Source organism: Plecotus auritus, assembly GCF_963455305.1.
Source record: "Plecotus auritus genome assembly, chromosome: X".
NCBI lineage: Eukaryota > Metazoa > Chordata > Mammalia > Chiroptera > Vespertilionidae > Plecotus > Plecotus auritus.
In genome coordinates this window covers 54,653,973-54,672,391 of record NC_137784.1, presented here as the reverse complement: position 1 = coordinate 54,672,391, position 18,419 = coordinate 54,653,973, and the positions used below count along the sequence as shown (strand labels likewise).

The 18,419-nt window shown below is 40.7% G+C and overlaps 1 protein-coding gene across 1 annotated transcript in view; it reads right to left on the bottom strand.

Moving 5' to 3' along the window:
* DGAT2L6 (diacylglycerol O-acyltransferase 2 like 6) overlaps positions 1 to 12,083 on the bottom strand; it is a gene marked incomplete at both ends in the record, with an annotated part of 28,761 nt that extends 16,678 nt beyond the window's left edge. Inside the window, one exon of the mRNA XM_080653974.1 lies at positions 11,993 to 12,083. Coding sequence (XP_080510100.1) covers positions 11,993 to 12,083 — 91 coding nt within the window. The remainder of the gene's footprint in view (positions 1 to 11,992) is intronic.
* Positions 12,084 to 18,419: the final 6,336 nt, after the last annotated feature.

The window sequence follows — 18,419 nt, the reverse complement described above, 5'->3', positions numbered from 1 at the left end:
TCTATATTCTGTCTATCCCTTCACCAGTAATCACTATCTTGATTACTGTAGTGTTATACTGTCTTAAGATCAGATAGTATGATTTTTCAATTTATTATTTTTCAAAAATTTTAGTTGTTGTAGTTCTTTTGTTTTTGTCTATGTCTACAAAAACTCCTGATGGGAGTTTTAAAATTAAACGTTTTCTTTTGAAAAAACTTTACATCAACAGAAAATTTGCAAGAATCTATATATATATAAAAGGCTAATATGCTGTGTCCACCCGGGTAATGATGTCATGTAGCAATGCCCTGCTTCCTCTCCCTAGCGACTAGCCTCCTTGGAGTTTCTTCAGCCCAGGAACACAACTTGCTTTATAGCCAGGTGGAAACATTTTACACTGGAACCAAATATTTACGAAGTGTTTTCCCGTGTCTCATCTCATTTGATCCTCACAGAAGTCCTGGAGTAGGTAGATAGGACACTCGGTGGAATCCTATTTTCTTTCCATTAGCCGGAAAACAAAGATTTAGAAAGCTTAGATACTTGACCCAACTGAAAAGAGGTAAAAAGTGGTGGACCTTGAAAATGACCTCAGGTTTTCTCACTGCGCAGAATATAGTCAAACACTGCTGCAGTTAAATATTTTACCCTTTGTTCTCCCTGCGTGATCTACAATAATAATCTGCTTTGTATTGATATTTACTGCCATGTTGCTGACAATTACCTGAAAGAGAAGTTGGGGTGCTTCACTGGGCTGGAAAAAGTTTAGCTACATCAGAAAGCAGGTCTAATTAAGCAAGTTTTTTTCTATATCTATAAAAGGCTAAGTTGACTTGTACATGCACAATACATATAAAGCTCTCACTGATGACAATCGCATACGTGTGTTTCTATCTGTCATTGTTGATTGTGAATTTAGTTGACACTTCTCTTATAGATAAAGGGCAAATAGCGATATTAAAATATTTCTTCTAATTAATTTCCTTTCAATGTGCATGAATTCATGCACTGGGCCCCTAGTATTTTAATAAAATCCTATATAACCTTCACCTATATCTACCTCTTGTTAACATTTACATTTGATTTATCTCTAAATATAAATACACTAGAGGCCCAGTGCATGAAATTTGTGCACTGGGTGGGGGTGTCCCTCAGCCCAGCCTGCACCCTCTCCAATCTGGGACCCCTCAGGGGATATCCGACTGACAGTTTAGGCCCGATCCCACAGGGCAGTCAGACATCCCTCTCACAATCCGGGACTGCTGGCTCCCAACCGCTTGCCTGACTTCCAGCTTGATCACCCCCTAATCACTCCCCTGTCAGCCTGATTGACACCTAACTGCTCCCCTGCTGGCCCGATTGGCCCCAACTGCCCTCCCCTGCTGGCCCAGTAACCCCCAACTGCCCTCCCCTGCTGGCCTGGTCACCCCTAACTGCCCTCCCCTGCTGGCCTGGTCACCCCCAAATGCCCTCCCCTACAGGCGTGATCCCCCCAACTGCCCTCCCTCCCCTGTAGGCCCAGTCACCCCCAACTGCCCTCCCCTGCTGGCCTGGTTGCCCCTAACTGCCCTCCCCTGCTGGCCTGATCGCCCACTACTACCCACCCTTGCTGGCCATCTTGTGGCGGCCATCTTTGACCACATGGGGGTGGCCATCTTGTGCGAGGGCATGAGGGTCAGTTTGCATATAACCTCTTTATTATATAGGATATAAATATATATGTTTGTATTTGAGAGTACATTGCAGAGATGACAACACTTTGCTTCTAAATACCTAAGTGTGTATTTTCTAAAAACAGACTTTCTCTTCCCTTATAACACCCACAGTGTTTTATTAAATTTGGAAATTTTAATATTTATGCAAAATTCTTATCTAATACACTCTGCTTGGATTTTTACTTGAATTGCATTACATTTATAGATCAATTCAGGGAGAATTGATGTCTTTACTATACTGAGTCTTCCAATCTATGAACACAGTATAACTCTAATTGTTTAGGTCTTTAATTGTTTTCATTAATATTTGATAGTTTTCAGCCTACAAATACTGTAAAGGTTTTGTTAAATCTATTCATACATATTTCATTTTTTGGAAGTATTGAAATGGTATTGTTTTTTAAGTTTCTATTTTAAATTTTCAATTGTTCTCTACTAGTATATAGAAATGTAGTTAATTTTGTCTCCATTGTTTAAATTCTTTATTGTTTGAAGTATTACATATTCTTCTTTTCCCCCCATTGACCTCTACGTGGCCACTCCCAACCCCCCCCCCAGCACATGCCCTCACCTCCCTACTGTCTGTGTCCATTGGTTATGCTATAAGCATTGCATAAAAGTCCTTTGGTTGATCTCCCCCCCTACACACCCTCCCCTGCCTTCCCTCTGAGGTTTGACAGTCTGTTTAATGTTTCTGTGTCTGTGGATCTATTTTTGTTCATCAGTTTATGTTCTTTATTATATTCCACAAATACATGAGATCATGTGATATTTCTCTTTCTCCGACTGGCTTATTTTGTTTAGCATAATGCTCTCCCGGTCCATCCATGCTGATGCGAATGAGTTCTTTCTTTTTACAGCAGCATAGTATTCAATCGAGTAGATGTACCATAGGTTTCTAATCCACTCATCTGCTGATGGGCACTTAGGCTGCTTCCAAATCTTAGCTATTGTAAATTGTGCTGCTGTGAACATAGGGGTACATATATCTTTTCTGATTGATGTTTCTGATTTCTTTTTTATATGTGTCTTGTATCCTGTCATTTTGATAACCTGATTTGTTAGTTCTTAGGAGGGATTTTGTTTTTGTTTTCAGTAAATTCCTTGGGATTTTCTACACAATCATATCATCTATGAATTAGGACAGTCTTAGATCTTTTTTTTTTTCAATCTGCATGCTTTTCTTCTTGCCCTATTGCCATTGCTAATGTGATGTTGAATATATATGGTAGGAGTGGACATCTTGCTTTGCTCCCAATCTGAGGAAGAAAGCTTTAAGTCTTTCACCATTAGCATAATGTTAACTTTAGGGTTTTTTTGTAGATGGTCTTTATCAAGTTGAGGAAGTTTCCTTCTATTCCTAGTTTATTGAGAGTGTTTATCATGATTGAAGTTGATGTCTGTCAACTGCTTTTTCTACATTAGTTTATATGATCATGTGTTTTTTTTCTTTCTTGGATGGTTAATAGTTTACATTGATTAATTTTCAAGTATTTACACTGGCATTCCTGGAATAAAGCTCACTTGGTCGTGTCATATTATGTTTTGTAATATATTGCTGGATTCAATTTGCTGGGATTTTGTTGAGGATTTTTGCATTTTTATTCATGAGGAATAGTGGTCTATAGGTTTTTTTGTGTACTGTTTTTGTCTGGCCTTGGCATCATGGTTTCGCCTCATAAGAGAGTTGGCAAGTGTTCCTTCCTCTTCTATTTTCTGGATAAGATTGTGTAGAATCTGTGATATATATCCTTTAAATTGTTTGGTGGAATCAATTTAGGCCTGCAGATTACTGTTTTGGAAAGTTTTTAACCTTCCATAATTAATATTTAATTTAATTAGTAGTTGTAGATTACCTATTTTATCTAGGGTGGGTTTTGGTTGTTTGTAGTTTTTGAGAAAGTCTCCAAATACCATTGCTGATTTGCCTATTTTTCTTTTCAGTTCTGTCAGTTGTTGTGTCATATATTTTGAAGCTCTATTGTTAGGTGCATACAGTTAGGATAGCTATGTCTTCTTGGTAAATTGACCCTTTTATCAATATGTAATATATCTCTGGTACTGACTTTCTTATACCTGAACAGCCTCAAATTACAAAGGATTACTTAAAGATAGTACCAATATGAATCTAAGTTTATCCTCTCTTCAAGTCATCTTTGATTCATCTCACTTGCTCACTTTCCCCATAAAGTAATAGCCAATATTTACTATATACTCATTATGTAAAACTGTTTTACATGCATATTTTATTTAATCTTTGTACATACCTCATTAGGACAGTAATTCTCATTTTGTGGATGAGCAACTCAGGCTAAGAGAGGTTAAATAACCACCTGAAGTCACATAGCTAGCTTGTAGGGAAGCCAGAGTTGAGAACACAATGTGTCTTATTCCAGAGACTGTACCTTTAACCATTAACCTGTTGTTATTGCTTCCTGTCAGTTCTGTCTTCCAAACATCTTTCAAATTATCCTATTCCCCATCTCCATGCTACTACCTTGTTCAAACTTTCATCACCTATCTCCTGGATGACTGCCACTATTCCTAAGTAGGCCCTGTGCTTCCATTTGAGCCATGACACAGTAGCAAGCTGAATAAAAATCAGAGTCTGACCCTCTGCCGCATATAACCAAAAATGGCTGGCTTATCAAAGAGGCATTTCTGTGGCTTTGTGATTACTTAGTACATTTAAATTAACTATAGATATCATAAGCTGTGGGAATAAATGCTGATTTAAAAATTCAACAACTAACATGTCTTCCCATCACTCTTAGGATCAAGTCTAGTCTTGTAACCTTGGTTTCAAAGGCCGTCCATGATGGAGCCTCGGCCACTCCCTTGTTCTCTGCATGCCACCATCCTATTCTGTCTGTTCTTTCAACTCTGTGCAAGTTGTTCCTTTTACTTAGAAGATTCTTTCCTCTGCTCTTTGCCTGACTAGTTGCTATTCATCTTTCAGACCTCAGGAAAAATCTTAGTTTCAAAATTTTGGAGCTGTTGTTGACTTCTCTCCCTTTCCAAAAAAAAAAAAAAAATCTCTCTAATTCACCCTCCTGCCTCTGTCTCCATTGCTGCTTCTTGGTCCAGGACTTGATCTTCTCTGGTCTAGATTGCAGTCGTGTGTCTACTCTTTGTCTTCTAGTCTCTTCCTCTCCAGTCCATTTTACATGCTACTGCCAGATAATTTTTTAAAGAACAGTCATAATGTCCTTTGCTTCCTCAGAAACCTTCAATGTTTTCCTATTGTTGACAGAATAAAGTCTGAACATGTTAGCTTGGCATTTAAGGCTCTCTATGGACTGCCCCCCTCCAACTTTCCTAGCCTCATTTCTCAGTACCTGCATTCACACCCCTTATGCCTTAGCCCAGTATTCCTCAAAGTGTGGTCCCATACCACTGAAAGTACACTAGATGATGTAAGTTGGTGTATGGATAAAAAGTTATTTTAATGTGTAATGAATAAAAGTGAATTCATGGCAGTGATATAAAGTTTCTGGTTGAAATACATAAATTTAAGTTACATAAATGAACCAATTTGGAAAAATGTTCAGTAATAATAGCATAGGAGGTATTCAGCCATGGAAAGAACCAGAAGGTGGGATGTAAATGGCTGAAGTATGGGAAACAGGGGCTCAACTACCTTAGTTTACTCCTATTTCCTCAGCTCATCATGTAATTTCACATCTTTATGCCTTTGGGGATGCTGTTCTTATTCTGACTACCCTATCCCCAACATTCTACCTATCAAAATTCTCCCAACCTTTAAGGCTTAGCTCACATGACACCTCTTTGGTGATATGTTTGCTGCTTCTCTAGTCAGAATTAAGGGCTTCCTCCTCCACATACCCACAGCACATTACTTATGCTTCTACTTGCCCTGTTTGATTTTGCTGCTTGTGTAGTTAGTAGCTTACATGTATGGCCCTTTCCCTACTAGAGAGTAAGATTCTTGAAAATAGCCATTAGCACAGTGCCAAGCAGGGGCAAGATGACTCATAATAAAATGTTACATTAAATTGTACCACTGGTAGAAGTTTGATTTCAAAATTCTCCAGGAGTAGATGAAAGCTAAGAGTAAGAGAAACCACCAATGCCCTTATTCCAAACAAGGAAAGGCCTTCTGAGGTTCCAGGGTGTGCATGTGTATATAAGGCTATAGGCAATCAGTTATTTCCAGTGTAAAGCAAAGACCCAGCATTCTAATCAAAGCCTGAAAAAAATCTAAGAACATGGATGGTGTGTCCAAAATGAGTATCTGTGGTTTTGTGGTTACTTTTTGGATCCATATTAACTATAGATCTAAGAATCTGTGGGAATCAAAGGTAATCTAATAATTCAACAAACATTGAATGAGCACACCTTATGTGAAATCTCTGTGCTAGAGGCCATGCAGACAGGGCTGGGGACTAGAAGTAGGAGGGTAAATATGGAAATTATGAAAATAATTTAAGTACAGTCATTGATACCATGTACCCAGCATTTTTAATTAAGAAGCACTTAAGGTACATTATCTCATTTAATCTTCTCATGACCCTGAGAGTAGATAATTTTATCATCCCTGTTTTACATATGAAGAACCCAGGCTCAGAGAGGTCATATACCTTCGCTCCAAGCTTTGGGGGAGAAAGTGTAGTGTTTGTTGAGTCTTCATTATGTGCTAAGAGCTATTTTAAGCACAATGTGTGTGTTAATTCATATTAACACATGTAGAAAATAAATTTCTTGCTTTCCATAAATTCATAGTCTAGTGGGGAAGACTGAACCATAAATACATCCCAGAGAGTAAGAACTATGTAGTCAGAGCTCCAATGTCATTCTATGGGAACCTAAGGAAAAGACTATTCCTTATTAATGGAGAATCAATAAAGACTTCTTGTAGAAGGGAAGATTTAAGTTGAATTTTTGGAAGAAGAATATAATTTTCACATATAGATTAGTGAAGGAAGAGCCTTCCATACACAAGGAAGAAATTTAGCAAAGGCCTTGAGGTAGAGGAGTCTAAAGCCCATGAGTAACACCATAACCTCCAAACTCAGGAAGCCATGGAATAGGAGATGAAGCTGGGAAGGAAGCTGGGTAGATTAGGCCTGGTGCTGAAGGGAATGAGACACCAGTAAAGGTTATTAAGCAGAGGAGTTATTAAGTAGGACCATATCTGTGTATCAGGAAGGTATTTTAGGCTAACTGTGGGAACAAGAGAAACCGTAGGCAGGGAGATAAGCTAAGAGTTGCAATGATTTAGGTGAGAGGCAATGGGAACCTGAAATGGGTTGCTATTTACCAAATCATTTTGAAAGATAATATGGAGGTAGAATTTTCAGGGTTTGATGATTGATTGTATATAGGGGGTGAAGGAAAAGGATTAGTGAATAATGCTTTGAAGGGGCCTGTGGGAATGCTGGCAATGTATCAAAGTCTCTATTTGCCTAATTTTCTAAGATCTAGTTAATGCCAATTTCTATAACAGAAGGAAAGAAAATAATATCTATTAAGGACTTTCTTGCTTCTTTGATTTTTGGAATGGTCTTCAAAGGCAGGTATTATGCTCTGTTTCTACAATGGTGGAGGGTGAATGACTTGCTCAAAGTCACATAGAAAATAATAGTGACTTATTTGTACAGGGTCACATAGCAAGTAAGTGGCAGACCTGGTCTGTGTGACTTCCAAGACAATGATCTGTTTTTCTAGTATCAGAAACTAGAAACATAAGTAATGTATATTTATAAAAATTTTTTAAAAAGAAACTAGAGAAAGAAGACACACACACACACAGATGTTCAGGAGAGAGAAAAAAGAACAAGAGGTGGACTTAAAGGTCTTTACTGAGGAAGCAGAAATCTGGAAGAATTGTCAATTTAGTGTCAAGTCTGGTCTTAGGAGAAATATAATAATGAGAAGACATGGCTGGCTCCTGTTCTCATGGAGCTTATTGGGTAGAAGGGGACAACAAATATAAAGGCTGCTACCCAACCTGTTTGTACAAAGTGCTCTGGATTTTCAGAGTTGATGTAGTCTCTGGCTGTCTGGGAAACATTGTAGAGAACTTGTGACTTAAGCAATATCTGAAAGGAAGGGTTGTCCATGGATAATCCAGGAAGAGTGATCAGGGCATTTCCAGTGGAGGAAATAGAGCAGAGGTGAGGCAGTGGGAGAGTACCATTCGTGTTTGTTTTGTGAATAGATTGCCTGGAAGACAAGCTTCATATAGGGGAAGAGTAGGAGGATGAGCTGGTAAAGAGAGCCAGAGAGTGGAGGAGGGCCTTGAATATCCAAGCTAACACATTTATGTTTCATTGAGTAAGCGATGTGAAACCACTGACTATTTTTGAGCAAGAGAGGGCTGTAATTAAAGATGCTTTTGAAAGACTCTTCTGGGAGCAGGCAGTGGAGTAGATTGGAGAGGGTAGAGAGTAGAGGATAGAGGGCTAGGAAAGAGGATATTGTAACATTTTAGGTAGATTGTGATATACTAGTAAGCCCAGAAAAGAAGAGACAGATTGAAAGCCATCTTCTATATAGGAGATGGCCTTCAGAGGGCTCTCAGGGCTGTTGCCTAATTCTAAGAGTCATGGGCATTTATATTCCACATCTCCCTCAAACAGTTTTTTAATTCCTTTCTTCTCACTTCTTCCCTCCCTCCTTCTTGTCTCTTTGCCTTTTTCTTCCCCTTTTCCATTTTTCCTCTCCAATCACTTTCAGTAATGCTCAGTAATTAGCCATGATTCTGAACATCATTTGGGAAGGAGAAGCACTGAGAGATGCTCTGAGCAAGACAGAGGAATAAAGGAAAGAGGGTGAGAAAGAGAAAAAAGAAGGAAATTAGGAATGAAATAAAGAAGGAAGGAAGGAAGGAAGGAAGGAAGGAAGGAAGGAAGGAAGGAAGGAAGGAAGGGAGGAAGGAAGGAAGGAAGGAAAGAAGGAAGAGAGGGAGGGGAAGGGAAGAAGGGAGGGAGGGAAGGAGAGAAAGAGGAAGGAAGGAAGGATGTAAGAGAGGGAGGGAGGGGCGGAGGGAGGAAGGACAATTTTTTTTTGTATGGAGCATTTACTGTGGACCAGGCTAGAGGATGGAGATACTGAGGTATAAAGGGGTTACAGTACTTGTCTGAAGTCGCACAGCTAATTGTTTTATATCCAAGTCTGACAAACTCCAGAACCCACATCCTGTTCATCATGCCACACTGCTTTCCTTTCCTGCCTTCCCTGATCCTCTCAACTTAGTGTAATAATTTCTTTTTTGAAACCCTAATATCAATTTGTTGTGGCTCTTTCTTTACTTACCACAGTCTGTCCTACATTGTAGTGACTTGTGCATATGTCTAGCACTAACACATAAAATGAACAATGGTGAACAATGGTGGAATGAGTGATTGGTTTATATTTGTTACTAGATAGTAGGGGCATGGACAGCCAAGGTCTTATAATTAGTATTTTCTGTATTACTGCTGAACTGATTTGAGTATCTCTTAGGTACATCTGTGCACATCACAACTGTTAGATGCTTGGTAACCTCCAACACTCAAGATTTGTGTTGTAATTTCTAGCATAATCACTAAAAGAATAGAAACAGAATGTATAATACCTAAACCAGTAGAGGAAGACAAATGGAATGATAAAGATAATCAATTGGAAAAAAGTCAAGACAAATGGCCAACAAGCATATGAAAAGATGATAAAAACACTGATCATTAGGAAAATGCAAATTAAAACCACAAGGAGATATCATCTCACATCCATTAAGATGGTTACTATAACAAAGAAAATAAAGAAGTGTTGGCAAGGATGTGGAGAAATTCAAACTCTTCTGCACTGTTGGTGGGAATGTAAAATGGTGCAGCTGCTATGGAAAACAATATAGCAGTTTTTAAAATTTTTTAATGGAATTACCATATGATCCAGCAATTCCACTTCTGGGTATATATCCAAAATAATTGAAATCATGTCTCAAAGAGATAGTTGAACACCCATGTTCACAGCAACACTATTCACAATAGCCAAGAGATGGAAGCAACCCAAGCATCCATCTATAGAATAATGGATAAACAAAATGTGATATTTACAGACATTGGAATATTATTCAGGCTTAAAAAGGAAAGAAATCCTTTTACATACTATAACATGGATGAATCTTGAAGACATTATGTTAAATGAAATAAGCCAGTCACAAAAGAACAAATAGTGTATGAGTCCACTTATATGAAGTACCCAATGTAGTCAAATTCACAGAGACAGAAAGTAGAAGGCTGGTTGCCACGGGCCGGGAGGAGGCGAGAATGGGGATTGTTGTTTAATGGGTACAGAGTTTCAGGTTTGCATGATGAAAAAGTTCTAGTGATGGATGGTGGTGATGGTTGCACAACACTGTAACTGTACTTAATGTCACTGAATTGTACACTTAAAAATGGTTAAGGTGGTAGATTTTATGTTATGTATATTTTTAGCATGATTTTTAAAAACTTTAAAAAATGCAGGTGAAAGAAAACATTCACATTTACTATTAGTGTTTTTACATAAGACACATCAATGCCATCATTTGTCCCTGACATCCACAGTCCACTTCTCCAGCTCTTTCAGGATGACTACAAGCTGGTAAGATTGGGGGTGGGCATTACCAGGAAGTGAGCTCTCACCTTCTTGGACCCTTACATATTCAGTGTTGGATATGCCTTCTACCCTATCCCTGTCCAGAGACAGTGTCCTTTGAGAGGGGAAAGGAAGAGAAAAAAATGTTTAAGAATAAACTTTTTTCTGGGAGAAAAGTAAGAACATTTTCTTGAGGACAGCTCCCCAGAAGAGCCAGAACAATCTGGGCCCTTGTGTCAAATACCATACAAAAGCTTTCTGTGGTGGGATAAACCCAACACCTAAAAAGGCCAGCTCACACAGCTCTTTCTCTTTTGACCTTCTCTTCCTGCTCTCTTTACCCCATCTTTCTGGGATCCAGACTTGAAATGGTGGCTGCCATCACAATGACAAGTGTCTTAGGGGCTTAATCACAAGGAACAACAACAGCCTGTAATTATTGGAATCCAGAGTCTACATTCCTGTGCCCCTCACTTCCCTAGCTAAGGGCTGGAACTTATCAAAGGGGTCTTTTTGAGGAAGTTAAGATGAATACAAAGGAAAACAAGAAGAAAATATGAAACAATAGAAACAAATACATTTACAGAAAAAATGCTTCCTTCTCTTATTACCAGAGTCAAGCCTATGATGGCCTTGATTTGACTTCAATAAAGCTCAATAACTTTTTATCTTTTGGGGGGTGATGGGTCCCTTTGGCAGTCCAGTGAAGCCTATGGACCCTTCCCTGAATAATATTTTTAATGCACAAAATAAAATACAGATTTACAAAGGAAACTCAACATATTAAAGCACAGTTATCAAAACATTACAAAAAAGTGATATAGTAACGTGGGCTTCTTGATTTATGCATTAAATAACCATACCTAATGGTAGTTCAAATATCTATAAGAATTTCAAAACAGTCATGAGCATAAATGAAATATCTGCAGCAACTGTCATATGATGTGCACATCTCTGCGATGTCTATTACTAACACATTCACAGGTACTGCTAACATTTCTGTGGTTTGTTGTCTACATTCATCAATTCTATTTGAAAATAGTGATAATAAAGAGGCATTTTTTTTTTCCATCCAAATTCAAAGTGGCCCAACCCCCAATTCGAGGTCCTGGTTAAGAACCTCTGTTCTAAGGGGTCATACAGCCAGCTGTCCATGGATTGGAATAGGCTGTCTCCTACTTGTCTCACCCTTCGGGATGACATTTCTCCCTGTCCAGTTTTAAGCTTGCCCCTTAATTGGCTACCCACAAAGTCCTGGTTTGTGACTGGGAGTCCACTAAACAACTGGCCTTTTCTTAAAATTCTGTCTAATGAGTTATTCAGGAAGCCCTGAGATTTTTCAGAATTCTCTCACCATTACCTTATATTGGGAAATCACCTTACACCTACCTAGTAACACCAATGCTGCAAGCCACCACCACCTTTGCCCCAGTCCGTGAATCTGACTCTGAACTAGAGGGGGCAGTCTTGAGAAGGCTGGGGTGATCTTTAAACTAGAACAACTACAGCCTCATTCCTGGCCTTCACACCCCTCAGTTGGGAGGAGAGAAATCCAATGAACTCAACAGTAGTCATATCTTGAGTGAGGGGGCACAGTCCTTCCCAGAGGGAGGATACCAACCAAATGATCTCTTTGGAGTCCTCCTTATTTGTGGATTCCTGGCCTCTTTCTTGGCCTGTTTCCATGTGTTCTCTAGCTCTTGGGGTTCACTCACCTAAAAATATGTAGACTGGGAGCCACTGCAGAACTGAGAACGTTTGAAGGATCTCCTGAAGATTCTGTCGGGAGAGGAAGGCCATGACCATGGTGCTGTTCTGTTGTGGCAAGAAGCCCAAACGGAAGGCCAGCGTCTCTAAAGCTGAGGTGCTTACAGGTGCTTTGCTTTAATCTGTTATCACTGAGTCCCTTTAGCTGCTGGAGGTTTTAGGGTTGACCTAAACTTTCCTCCAGTCTTCTCTGTTTCTCTGCCCCGCCCCAATTTCCTACACACATCAGATTTCAGATCCTACGATCTAATCTCCCTAATATACATATATCCTTTCTCCATGGGTGCTCAGTTGCAATGAGGCAGAAATGGCCTTGGGGTGGTTCTAGCTATGTGTGTGTGGGGAGGGAGTCCCTGATAAATTTGTGCAGAAAAAAGAATGGCTTAGGCCTCAAATAGGACCTCTGAAAGCAACCTGCTACCTTTCACTGCTTAAGAAAGGGGACCTAGAAACTACATTTGTTTCTGCCCTAGTAGCTACTCTTTGCCCCCTCCTGTCTCCTGCTGAGGGGTCTTTTTCTACACAGATATTTATACTTCTCAAATCCTTCTTTGTGCCTCTATTCACAGGGTCTCTGTATCAGTGGTCAGACACGATATGATAGAGTGGGAAAAGCATTTCACAGAGAGCAGACCTAACTTCCAGTCCTAGCTCCACTGCTTTTCCTATGACACCTTTGGAAATTGCTAATCTCTCTACAACTCAGTTTGACCATTCATTGTTGGGAGGCAGTGTACTGGTTAGGGACATGGACTTCAGAGCCAGATAGCTGGGATTCAAATATCAGTTCTGACACTTACAAATTGATAAAACTTTGTGCCTTGGTTTCCCCTATCTATAAAATGGCAATAATAATAATAATAATAATAATAATAATAGTACCTACTTCATAGGGTTGTTCTGAGAATTAAGTGAATGAATGAATATGAAGTGCTTAGCACAGGGCCTGGCACACAATAGGCATTAAGTAAGTGTTTCTTCTTACTATAATTTGTCTATTGAATATCTACTAGGTTCCAGGGTAAGAGGCTTTCTCCTGCATACCAGAGAAAGTCTCATTTCTCTCTTTGCAAAATTAAAGATTGTCCCCAGGTCCCAGACTGCTGGATTCATTTTTTTCTTTAATTATTTATTGAGTGACTGCTGTTTGCTATACACTATTTCTGGTGCTGAGGATTCAGTGGGGAAGAAGATGGACATGATTCATGTCTTCACCAAACGTACAGTCTAGTGAAGGAGACTGTACAAACAAACAAAAATCATGAATATGTCTATACACTTGAATTTGTGATTGTGTCATAAAAAAAGACTAGTATTCTCAGCATAAGGCCTTGTGTATACAAGGTGTTAAAAAAAAAAAAACCAACACTTTTGAATGTCATTAAAAGGGTTGCTAGAAAAATCAAATACAAAAATACTATCAAGTGTCCTACAAGTGCAAGGAAATATTGATTCCTTAGCTTTCTCCAGGGAGGTAAGCAGAACTCTGTCTTTTCTCTGCCCAACCCCCCAACTCTGGCTTGGGTCTCCTGATTAGACTGACTAATACTACTCTTCAGAGTTGGGCTTAGACAACTTTTCTTGGTATGTTTGGGCAGGGGAGTGCTTTCATTCTCCAATGTACCCTAGATGGCAATCTGACATGTTGCCCCTTTCTCCACTTCCTTTTTTTTTTTTTTTTTTTTTTTTTTTTTTACTTTCCCATAGCTGCAGTTCTTATGCTGCTTCTTGGGGCTACTTGACTACATACACGATGAGATGTATTGGAGCATGTCTACTCAGAATTTGCAGGGGAGGAGGAAGAAAGGTAAGAGAGGCAAGCCTGGCTCTTCTAACAGAAAGCACAGATGTGAAGAGGGCTGAAGTATTCAGGATAAACAAGATCCGCAATGTTGAAAGTGCTAAGTCTCCTTACAGATCAGGCCTCTACCCACTTCACTTTCAGATTGGTAAATCAAGAGGCCTAGAAAGGACTCAAGATCATACAAGACACCAGAGGCAGGGCAAGTACAGACCCATTTTTATTTCTGTTCCCCTAAAAGTGTGGCTCAGGGCCTGATACAAAGTAGGCACTGAATTAAATGCTTGTGGAACAAATGAAGAAGATCTGGTCTCCTGGTTCTTTGAGTAAGAGTGACTGGCAGGGCTTGGCCCAGACTCTGATTGGCCACCTTTTTCTCCACTGAGCAGAGAGTGCCATTCGAGCTGCAGTTCTCTCTTTTAAAAAAATATTTTTATTGATTGCAGAGAGGAAGGAGAGGGAGAGAAAGACAGAAACATAAATAATGAGAGAGAATCATTGAATGGCTGCCTCCTGCACATCCCACACTGAGAATCAAGCCTGCAACATGGGCATGTGCCCTGACCAGGAATTGAACCATGACTTCCTGGTTCATAGGTCGAGGCTAAACCACTGAGCCATGCCAGCCAGGTGAGCTACAGTTCTTTTGAGCCAAATGGACAAGTGTAAAGTACCAGGGAGTATACAAAAAGCAAGAAGAGAAGTAATTCAGCAGAAAAACCCTGAACAGCCAGCACTCATATGTCCCAATTACAATTCAACCAACCAGAAAGCAAAAGTTTAGCTGCCTCAGAGAAAGCAGTACCAAAGGAATGGTGGCCAAAAAGTACAAAAGGTCTGCCAATTCCATTCACAAAAAATTAGGGCTGACATGATTCTAACCCTGGAGAAATTCACATTGCAGCGTCCAAGGTAGACAGACATAAGCCCAGAAACTTGTATGAGGAACCATGGGGTGAGCAGGTGAAAAGCAGCCACTAGCCCAAGGTGATCTGGGAAGGCTTGATGGAGCAGGGGCTGCTGCAGTGAACAGAAATGGACTAGGCGCAAAAGAGCAATCCAGGGTAGACTGCAATTAGTTTGCCAAACCAGAAAGAATGGGGAGTCTGGGATAAGCTGTGAAGCTAAGAAGCTCCTAAGGAGCAAGAGATTAACAAAAAAAGAACAAGAATGGAAAGAAAAGAAGGTGAAGGGGACCAGGGATCTCAGAAGGAGTGGTGGAAGTGAGGGTAGCTGAGAAAGAAAAAAAAAAGCAGTCCCAGGATTATTCTTCCTGGATTCAAAGGTTCACCCTCAGCGTTGATTCACCCTCAGCATTCAGAATGACTCATTTCCAGAAAGCTTTGGGTAGCTGAGGTTTTGCCACAGTGTGTTTTCTTCTGATATTCCTCCTCTGACATACTCTTATTTGGTCAGATGTTGCAACTACAGCTCAATTAAAAGCATTTTGTGGTGAATCTATTTAATGCCAGGCACCAGGCTACATAGTACTTTCATTCACCAAATTTCTATTGTGGTCCTACTAGTAATAGTAGGTATTGTTCTAGGTTGTCTAGTTTTGTTCTAGGTTGGCAATTGTGTGTGTGGTTGGTCCTGGGGGCAGGTAGAGAGTGCAAGAAGTGCATACATCATCAATATAAAGATTGGGGCCATCAAAGAATTACAAAGAAGACAGAGGGGAAGGCTAGTAGCTGTGTGACCTTAAGACACTTCCCCTCTCTGAGTCTCAGTTTCCTCACGTGGAAAAAGGGACTAGTCACATTTATTTGCTGTGAGGATTATTGGTAATTTTTGAGATGCTCCTCTGGAGGTATCTAACACCCAGACACTGCTCTATAGAACTGGTATTGACCTGTGGGGAGGTGATATTTGCTACGGGCTCCAGCAGACAGAGAAATAGGAAACATGACCTTTCCTGTAGTGGCTCAATGGACACAAAAGTCTAAAGGTTTGTTCTGGCACAGGAACTAGTTGAGTTTAACTGGAGCCTCAATTTTGTGGAGGGAAGTAGGAAAAAAAGGCTGGAAATCGGTAAGTGGGGATATTTTTCTCAAAAATCTCAAGTCTAGAAGTCAATGGGTCTAGAATCAGTGAAAATCAACCTAGGAGTGGTGGTTCGAGGAAGGGCCTGTGGTGGTAGAGGGTAGGGTACAATTGGGTGGGTATTTCAAAGTCTCCTGGAAGTCACTGCGTCACTTCTCAGGGTAGGTAGGCCTGCAGCAGCAGGTTAGGGTGACCAACCATCTCTGTTTGCTAGGGACTGAGGAGTTGACCAGGATAGCTGGTCCTCTAGTTCTAGTCCTTGCCACTGTGTCCTGGACATCAACAGGCTGGTCCCCACTGGGCTCCCTTCCTTTGATCCCCATGCTGCTGCTAGAGGATCACTGTCACACAACAGCTCTTTGCATATTCCCTGTTTCAAAACCTCCAAAGTCTCCCATTGCCTCCACAGTTAAATTTGGACCCCAGAGCCTGACACCTACATCTGTGACTACACTGGTTTCTGTCTTCCTTTAAAGCCTCATTTCCAATCATTGTCACCCCACACTAGATATAGCGTCCTTCCCCAAACAGGAAGTGCCCTTTCCTATCCTGGGCCTCTTCCCACAGTGGTCTCTTACCAGTTGGACCAACTCCTACCGAAGCTTCAAGGTTCAGTGAAAATGTCATTCCCTGCCCACTTTTCTCCTCTGGGTTCCTAAGGCACATTAGACATACTTTTGGGACAGCCCATATGAGGAAGTTAGCTTGGAGCATAGACCCCAGCTCTAAACCCAGCTTCCAGGGCACTGCTTAGTAACAATTGGTATCTATATTTTGAACAGTCAGACTATTCACATTACTCAAAACTCAAGAGGGATGATAGGGAATTCTGTGAAAAGTTTTCTTCCCACTCCTGGCCTCTAACAGCCAACACCGCTCCTTCTCCAGGGATATTTTATGTACACACAAGCAAATAATGTAATTTGCTTTGTTAAATGAATAAAGGAACAAATAGTAAAAACCTGGAAATAATCCAAATCTTCAAAATCCGAGGCTGGCTAAGTAAGCCATTATACAACAACATTATAAACTAACCTTCAGTCATTAAAATGATTGTAAGGCAGACTCTGTAGTATATATGTTAAAAGCAAAATATAAAGCAGTCCCTGCTTTATATATCCATTGATTGCACTTTGTAAAAATGTGTTCTCTTCAGTGTTAACATGAAAGGCCTGAGAGAGAAATGATTGCTGCTTTAAGGGGAGGGATTCTGGGTTTTCCTTTGTGTAAAATTGTTTGAATTTGAAAAGAAAAAGGGTGGATTATTGTGAACCTGCATGATGAAGAAGTGTGATTCATGATGGGACTCATTCATTCAGTAATTCATTCCACGAACATTGAATGCTTGCTTTGTCAAAAGGAAGAAGGCAAAAATAATGCTAAGCTTTTCAGGATGAACACTGAATAGGCAATGGAGGCCTAAGAAGCTCTGATGGAGAGGGGTGGGGAATGTGATGAGCTCATTTTAAGACTTGATTCTGAGTTAGGTTTCTTCACCACGAGGAGCTGTGTAGCAGATGATAGGATACAGGTGCGAGAGCTGAGCAGGAGGGTCAGGGCTAGTGCTTGCCCACTGTGCACATGTGGTAAGGAAGCCAGATGTGGGCTGGAACTCACCCAGGGAGAAGGTAAACAAGGAAGGGAGAAGATAGGTTATGTAAAGCTGGTGAGAAGTCTTTCTGTAACTGTCTCTGAACCAGGGTCAATGGCACCAAGGTAGCAGTGGTAGTATCTGTCACTGAGTGTTGAAGGGTCTCATAGTTCAGGCAGAAACTCCTAATCCCAGCCTCTGGCACCCCAAGCCTCATGCACTCATGGCCTGTGTCTGGTTTTAGTCACCTGTGAAGGCCTGGTGGACTAAGGGGGCTTCAACTGGCTTAGAAACATATAGGAACCCTTAAGTGAGAGACTGTCATAAAGGGTTTAAAAGATTTACTTGTACAGGAGATTAAAAATGGCAGTGAAGTAAGTGGATGCTGCACAAACACGTTCCCAGGACCAAACTGGAATTACAACTGAAACACAGAAAAACTTCCTAAATAATCAACTGAAGACTCACTGGAGAGAACCATGATAACCAAGGACAGAAAGTGGAGATTGCATAGAGACTGGTAGGAGGGGCAGAGGTGCGAAAGGGCTGGCAGACTCCCACAGACAGCAACTGAAGTTCTGGAGAGATATCTCAGCTGTGGGGGGTTGTCACTGAGAACTCTGAGGTCTAATCCCCAAGCTGGGCCCTCAAACAGAGACCACCAGAACTTAAAGGAACCCATAACATTTGGCTGACAAAAGCAGCAGGTTTGCTATCTGCCAGGGAGAGATGGCTGTAGATGCAGGCACCCGTGTAAAGAGCCAATACACAAAATTCCCTGTGGAACCACTCACCTTGTGCTCCAGCAGACAGAGGGCAGAGTGCACTGGAGCTGTGTGAGCAGAAGCCAGGGTTAGGGGCTCTGGGGTTTGAGCTCAGAAGGCAGACACACTGGTTTCCTGTGCTAAGTCATTCCCTCATGGTGAGGAGGACATCTTTC